This window comes from Melozone crissalis, unplaced genomic scaffold (genome assembly GCF_028551555.1).
Source record: "Melozone crissalis strain CALT ecotype California unplaced genomic scaffold, PUWL_Pcris_2 ptg000033l_1, whole genome shotgun sequence".
In the NCBI taxonomy this organism is placed as follows: domain Eukaryota; kingdom Metazoa; phylum Chordata; class Aves; order Passeriformes; family Passerellidae; genus Melozone; species Melozone crissalis.
In genome coordinates this window covers 15957129-15964793 of record NW_026535811.1, presented here as the reverse complement: position 1 = coordinate 15964793, position 7665 = coordinate 15957129, and the positions used below count along the sequence as shown (strand labels likewise).

The 7665-nt window shown below is 50.3% G+C and overlaps 1 protein-coding gene across 1 annotated transcript in view; it reads left to right on the top strand.

The window, feature by feature from the left end:
• The first annotated feature begins 4273 nt into the window (after positions 1-4273).
• The window catches only part of ITPR2 (inositol 1,4,5-trisphosphate receptor type 2), a 243878-nt gene continuing 240486 nt past the window's right edge, over positions 4274-7665 (top strand). Inside the window, exon 1 of the mRNA XM_054281843.1 lies at positions 4274-4480. Within this exon, the coding sequence (XP_054137818.1) occupies positions 4389-4480 (92 nt within the window). The 5' untranslated portion in view covers positions 4274-4388. The remainder of the gene's footprint in view (positions 4481-7665) is intronic.

Here is a 7665-nt window from a genome sequence, read left to right as displayed (position 1 = left end):
AGACACCTTCCTGAGATGTGAGGAGTGAAAAAGGAGCAGGAATAGGATGACATTGGCCTATTTAACTCAGTGAGTTTTTGGAGTCTGAGGGCTCTCTAATATTGTGTATTTTCACACCTAAGGTGGATGCTCAGCGCTGCAATGAGGTGTTTGTGCTGAACTCTCTGTGCATAAGCTGCTTCTCCGTGCCTCAGCACATCAAAATCTAGGACCTAGACATCAAGGTGAAATTTCCCTGCATTAAAATATAGTCAAATACTTCTATAAAGAGACTTAATGTCAGAGTACCACTGCAGGAATTGCTTGAATATTTTCTTCTCAGACAATAAGTAATAGACAGAAATGAGAGTTGAGAGAGGAAGACTTCCTCAGTTTTACAATGTACAGAGGAATACGTGCACAGGGCAGTCTGTCAGCACCAGCTGATGATTCCTGCATCTGGGTCCTGTTTCACAGCAAAGCCTGTATTCCCAGCTTTGGAACAAAAGATTACCAGAGATAACTGATGGAAAACATATCCCAGTTATTGACTAAGCAGCTCACCTTCGCCCTGCAGCTAATTACAAGGTTAAAAATGTAGTAAAAAGATCCATATTTATCCAAATAACTCATTTGGTGTATTTCTGCTACAGATAAATGAAGCAATATTCCATCATAATCTCTGGCCCTGTTTTATCTTTTTCTATGTAGACTTGTTATGACAAAATCTCTTTCATTTTAATTAAATTTTTCCAGATACCATCTTCATAAAACTAGCACTCAGAGAGGCATAATCATTACTTTTAATAGAAGAGAGAGTTAATACTTGCTAAAAATGCTGGAGGATTGTCATTACTTATGTTTCCTGTCTCCAAGGAGAAGAAGAGCAAGGGTTCCTCAGATCTGCTTTTCCAGGCTGATCTTTCTACCAGTTTAAGACCTGGTCTCCAGAAGTGGGTAAGTGCTGGCTTATTTTGAGCATACAAATCACCTGAGATTATCAGAGTGTTTAAACGGCACAGGTTTAAAATGAAGCCTAAATACTGCCTTCAGGATGTGACTTTTTCTGCAAAACTACCGATTTCATAGGACTCATTTTTAGTTAACAGCTTTCTCTGCTTGGATTGAGATTTCCAGTTCATTCCATGTTTACCGCTGGAGAGCTACGAGGTGGCAACTGCACTCAGCTGCTGGCACCATCCAGCCTGAGCCAAGATGAACAAACCCAGGAGAATGCAGCCTGTGCCTTGATTTCCTTGTGGGGGAAAAGGAGCAAAGAGGACTGCAAGTATAGGACTCCTATCAGTTTCCAGCTTTGCCATGGCAAGCATATGCTAAATATTTTGTAAAGTGACCCAAATTAACCTTCTTGTAGTGGCAAAACCTGTGGGCCCCTTTCATCCCATGCAGGCAGAGCTGTCAAGGACACAGCAGTCCTGCCCTGCTGCTGACAACCCACAGGCATGTCTCAGGTGCCAAAGGACAATTCAAACAGCCCCAATAACCTGTGTTTAGGCAACAGAGCTGTCCTCTCCTGACAGAATGGTCCCAAATGGGGCTCCCAGGCACACCAAGGACACACAATCCTGCTGCTTGGCCAAGTTCTGAAGTTCATTCTCAGGAATACTCCCACTGATCTAAGGCATGCCAGGATTTCATTTACTGCTGGGAAATGTGAAACCGCTCTGGCTAAAGTGTCTTAATTAGGCCATTAGAGCCCGGTATAAAATGGCTGAGATAAACAGGGTCAGGAGGGCAAAGGATATTGTCAGTGCATTGTAAAGCCTTTGCTGCTCTGCTCAAGCTGTCCAGAAGCACATTTCCATGAAATAAAACCCGGAGCCCTCTGTGTGGTGGCTCCTGGAGGGCCCTGGGTCAATGCTTTTCACCTAGTCAGCACGTGGGCAGGGAGCCAGAGTTTCTCTGCCCTCTGGTGCCTTGTGCTGCTTGGACTTTCAGTTTCTAATTCTGCTGTGTTTTAACTTAGTCCAGCTCTGGGGTTTGCTGCGTGTTTGGGGAAGTTTGAAGGGCCTCATCTTTGGCTTTCCTGTCCAAGGGCTGGATCCTGAATGAGGGCTCTGGCACCTGTCCTCTTCATATGGCTTTTCAAGAAAGGATTTAACAACTGTGGTGACTCCAGGAGACTGAGCTGGAAGAATCTGGGGAAGTGTCAGATCTAGGGCCTACATTTGTGTGTACACAGAACCCCAGGATGGATTGGGTCAGAAGGAACATCAAAGCCCACCCAGTGCCACCCCCTGCCATGGGCAGGGACACCTTCCACTATCCAGGGTTGCTCAGAGCCCCATCCAATGTGGGCTGGGATGCTTCCAGGGATGGAGCCGCCACAGCTTCTCTGGGCAACCTGTGCCAGGGCCTCAGTACCCTCACAGGGAAGAAATTATTCCTAATATCCAATCTAAACCCATCCCTTTTCAGTTTAAAGCCATTCTCCCTTCCCCTATCACTCTCTGCCCTTGTAAAAAGTCGTTCTCCAGCTTTCTTGTAGGCCCCCTTTAGGTACCTGGGAGGTGCTATAAGGTTTGTTTGGAGCCTTCCTTTCCACAGGCTGAACAAATCCCACTCTCTCAGCCTGTCTCCATAGGAGGGGTCTTTGCTAGCATTTTTGTATCGCAGTGGGTACAAAACAAAGGGGAAAATACAATATATTCACCATAAAAGGGCAAAAAGGGACCTCTAGAATGGCATAACATACATCTAGATGCTAAGACCCTTTTACCCTTTTTTTTTTAATTTGGAAACTCATAATTTCTGATCTCAACAATTTATGCTCAGAAGTGCAATAAGGTTGGAAGTTGTAGATTTGAGAGACTAAATCTAAGTGTGAAAGCCTCAGCTTGTTACTCATTACTAGCAGTCTGCACACTCCTGTGACTAGATTAGTATTCTTATAATTTAAGAGTTAGTACTTGATCAGGCCCTTTTAAATTTTTTTATTCCAAACAGTATTTTTTTTCAAATACAGTGGTTAACAAATACTGAGTTTGCTTGTAATTTGGAGAGCTGTCTCAGGTGAATTACACCTGAAAAATCATAAAAAGCATATAGTTTGATTCTTAGAACTGTTAGTGAAAATCACATGTCTGTTTAAAGAATGCACAGTGTTTTAAGAGTCCCCTGCTGGGGATAGCCTCACCTAGGAACTGAACACTTCCATCCCATACCGAATGTGTGGTTTGGTGGGCTGGTCCTTGTTTTGGGCAGTGAACTGAAGCAGGGTGAGTTTGTGCATCTCCCCTGAGTCCCTCTGGCCACCAAGGCATGGCCTGAAGCCTTTCTGGACACCGCGCCCTTTTCTAGCTGGGCATGCTGGGGGAGCCCTGGCAGGGCCCAGGCTCTGCTCCAGGGCCCAGCAATGGCACCAGAGGAACGAGCAGGGACTGAGCCTGGGAGGCTCCACCTGGGCAGGAGGCAGAACTTCTGTCCTGGGCAGTGACCAGGCACTGAACAGATTGAACAGAGAGGGTGTGGAGTCTCCTCACTGGGGATATTCCAGACCCCTCTGGACACAATCCTGTGCCCTGTGCTCTGGGATGGCCGTGCTGGAGCAGGGAAGTGGGACCAGATGACAGACCCACCGTGGCCCCTTCAGCCTGAGCCATCCTGTGATCCTGTGAGCTCCGGCACAGCACTGCATCACGCTCTGCTTCTCATTAAAAACAATAACTACAGGAGCTGCGGTTTCTGAAGTTTGCAAGCCATCAAACAGAGGGTGACACTTTGGGCGACCACACCAAGCACACTCTCTCGGCTGTGGGGAAGGGCGGCCGTCCCCTCACGCCCCCCTGTGTGGGCTCCCTCAGCCGCTTCCCCCGCGGGTTCCAGCCCCGGGGAGCCGCCCGCGGGGAATCACAGCCCGGGGGGCTCGGCAGCCCCTCTGCGGGCCGGCAGGGCTGCAGGGGCCGCCTGCCCGGAGGCCCGGTTCCCTGTCCGCAGGCTCGGTCCCCCGCCGGGGGTCGGTCCCCAGCGGCAGCCCGGTCCCCTGCCCGGAGCTCGGTCCCCAGCCTAGATTCGGTCCCCCGACGAGGCTCGGTCCCCTGCCCGCAGGCCCAGTCCCCGGCCGTGGCTCGGTCCCCCGCCGAGCCTCGGTCCCCTGCCTGCAGGCCCGCTCCCCGGCCCTCGCTCTCCGGCCCGGGGCGGGGCAGGGGCGGGCGGGGGCGGAGGCGCGGGGGGCGGGCGGGGGCCGGGCCGTGCCGAGCCGCGCACCGCGGTCCTGTCAGCCCTCTCGGCACCTCCGGGGCCGCGCTCAGCCCCCCGCCCGCTCGCCTCAGCCCCCGGCTTCCCCAAGGATCGCTGCCATTTGCTTTGATTTTATTTTAATTTTTATTTTAATTTTTTTTTCACCTCGAAGGGGAGGAGCGCGGAACCCAGCTGGAAAATGAACCAGAATGTCTGAGAAAATGTCCAGCTTTCTGTACATCGGGGACATCGTGTCCCTGTACGCGGAGGGCTCCGTCAATGGGTTCATCAGCACGCTGGGGTGAGTGGGGCCGGGCGCGGAGCCGAGCGCGCTGCGCGGAGCCGGCCCGCGGGCAGCGCCGGCGGCGGCGGCACAGGAAGGGGCGGCAGCGCTGCTCGGCGGAGCGGGGAAAGTAGGAAGTGATGGGGAGCGGCAGGGGACGAGAGAAGTTCCCGAGCGGGGCGCGGGCGGCCGCGGAGCCGGCGGCGGTGCCGGGATCCCCCGCTCGGCTCCTGCCGGGGCTGCGCCCCCGCGGCGGCCCCGAGCGCAGCGCCAGAGCCCGCTCTGTGCCCTGCCCGAGCGCCTTCCCACCGTCTTCATCTACAGCTGACCTTCTAATTAATTAAATAATTATGTTTAATTGCCCGTCCGAGAATTTTTGACAAAGACGTGAAAGGCAAACCGTTTGCTTTCTTGCTCATTGTCCTAATAGGCTCCTTAGTTTGTATCCCTTCACTTCATGTTTGTGTCCAGAACAATCTGGTTGACAGTGATGAGATATTTCTAATCAGATGTTTAACTTCATTGGGATGCTTTTCCCGTGAGCTCTTTCTCTTTGCGAGGTGAAAAGATGTATTTTACTTCACTGAACTGCTGCTTGTTCCAGGTTTTTATTAACAGTGACCGCTGCAAATCACCCTTTTGGAATCCAGGAGGGAAAGCTTCAGAGCAGAATGACAATTACACTGATACATTTCTTTACGTTGATACATTTTTTAAAACCGTCCTGTAGTTCGGTTGCAGTGACCTGTCCGGAGGGCGCAGTGGTTCCCTCTGATGTTGTAGGAGAGCCGCGAGAGCTTCAGTGACTTTGTGGCATGTCCTGAAACCTTTACCGCTGGAAACAGCTCCTGTGCTGCGTGGTTGTAAGTGCATGATCGGCAAGGCAGGTCAAACTCTTGTAAATATCTGCTTAAACATTCGTGGTACCCTCGGAGTAGCAGTGAAACTTGCTAGGGCAAGTTAATGTGTGCCTGGGAATCGCTCCAGTGTTTGTGTTAGGCTCCCTGTGTTCTGAGGTCCTTGTGATGGGTGGGGGGACTGTTGGTGTGAAAGTGTGAGCAATGAATGTCTAGATTAACTTGGTGTGCTGCTATTACTGGAAAAGAGCTGGTGTTCAAGGGCTTTTATATTTTTGATACCTTATTGCATCCAATCCTTGCAGTTCACTCTTTTGATCCGTTGACAAGTGTTTTTCCACGGTGTGTTCCTCTATTTGTTAATTTGGCGCCTGGTCTTTCCGTGACTCCCCATGTTGTCTCACAACTTTTGTTTTGCTGACTCCTACAACTTTAAATTCCGTCTGAAAATTTTTGCTTTCTCTAGATGTTAATTACTGGATATTGTTTCTTATTCTTGTTCTCTCCAGCACTTCCTTTTTGCTGGCATGGTCTGTTGCTGCTTGGTGGTGTTGTTGTGTCTCATCACTGGGCTCTCTTATCCGGAGGAAGCTGCGTGTGCCGTGCTTGTGCTTTTCATTGTGTTCCTCCTTTCTGAGAACACCTGCTCATGGCATGGATGTTCCTGCTGTGACTGGTGCCTGGACAACTCTCACTTGAATGCGTGTTGGCATCGCCCTGACACAGTATTCAGACTGCTGATCCTCCCCTGATCCCTTGGAGTTAAGGCAGGACATTTACTCCCAGTTTTATAGAGGAGCAGCCAAGATCCAGGCTTGCCTAGGGCATATGGATCTTTACTAGAAGAAACAAGTGAGCTCGAGCCAACATGTTCTATCTAGGCTCTCTTTTTGTCAGGAAACTCAGCTCAAAAAAGCTACCTGGGATGAGACAGGAGTTCAAGAATGCTGATGTTGGCTTTTCAGCACAGCCCTTTTGTGCCCTGCTCCCTGGCACGGTAAAGGCAGCTGCAGAACCAGGAGACTGGAGTGGAGCAGCTCTGGGAAGCTTGAAGTCACCAGTGGAAAACTTCCATGGCTACTCAATGGGAATGCTGACCCCTCTGCTGGTGGTACAAGAGCTTGGACTGAAATTTAAAATTGTGATGCCAATTATCTGTGCCAGCTATTGCACTTGCTGCCTTTGGACTGGCTGCAGCAACACAGGAGGCAGAAAAACCTCTTATGTTCAGGGAAAAAGCTTGACCAGCTGCACTTTTGGTGTGCAACCATTGCTGAACTCCTGCACCTTCTGCATTCCCGTGGGTTCTCTGCAAATCTCTGGAAAGAGGAGGCCTCACCTTCCAAAGGTGCCTCCAGTTGGTGAGGACAAAGTGGGGTAGGATTGGGAATGATTGCTTGCTTCATTTGACTGGTGGCAATCCTTGTTTGATTACTCTTGCTCGGGTTGCTCAGGGTGCTGTTCTGAAAGCTTGCCCAGCACCTCTTTTGGTCAGGAAACCCAGCTTGCCCAGCATCTCTCTTACACTACTGAGCCCACTGGGGAGTCTCATGCTGTTTCAACAACTTGAAATCCAGCTCAGGGCTAGTGACTGTTCAGCAGAGAGAAAGTCCTGTTTATTTTAAGCTGTCAAAGGCTAATTGTTTCTTAAATGAAGCATGAGCAAGGCCATTCTGTAAATAAGGTAAAAAGGGCACAACACCTCTCCAAGCAGGGCAGGTCTGTCGCATTGGTGGACATCACTCTTTGAAGGGTTGATCCAGCTCAGCACATGAGTTTTGAGGGAGATTTCAAAGCATAGGCTGTTTCTTGAATTTTGGAGTATTTTTTCCTCCCTTGCCAGTGCAGAAATTTTCACGTGCTCAGTGTCCAGATTGTGTGTTGGGCCAGGCTGATACCTGCTGTAACCTGAGTGTGGAAATCTTGCTCTGGTGTAGCTCAGGAGGTGTAAACCATCTCTTTATAGGAGACAGAGAATCCGTGGCCCTGTGTCCAGGTGAGCATGCTGAGGTGCTAGGTGAGGGCAGGGCTGCCTTTCCACACCTCCCTCTACAAAGAGGGTTGAGAATTGCTGCAACTACATTCTGTCAGTGGGTCCCAAAGGCTTGGAACACTTGTTGGAGCTGGAAGAAACCTGTGTCCTTGCCCTTGCCCTCCTTCTCTCTGAGTGGTTTCAGTGCTATAAACAGCTGTTGGATGTGAGCATGAAGGCTCTGCTTTGAGCTTTGATCCCTCTTAGTCAGAAGAGGAAACTGAACCACTCTTGTGCATCTGGGGCTAGTGCTGTAGGGTGGGATGGGAGCAGGGAAGCTGGGCACTGCTGCTCCAATTCTTGCTCCTCAGTCT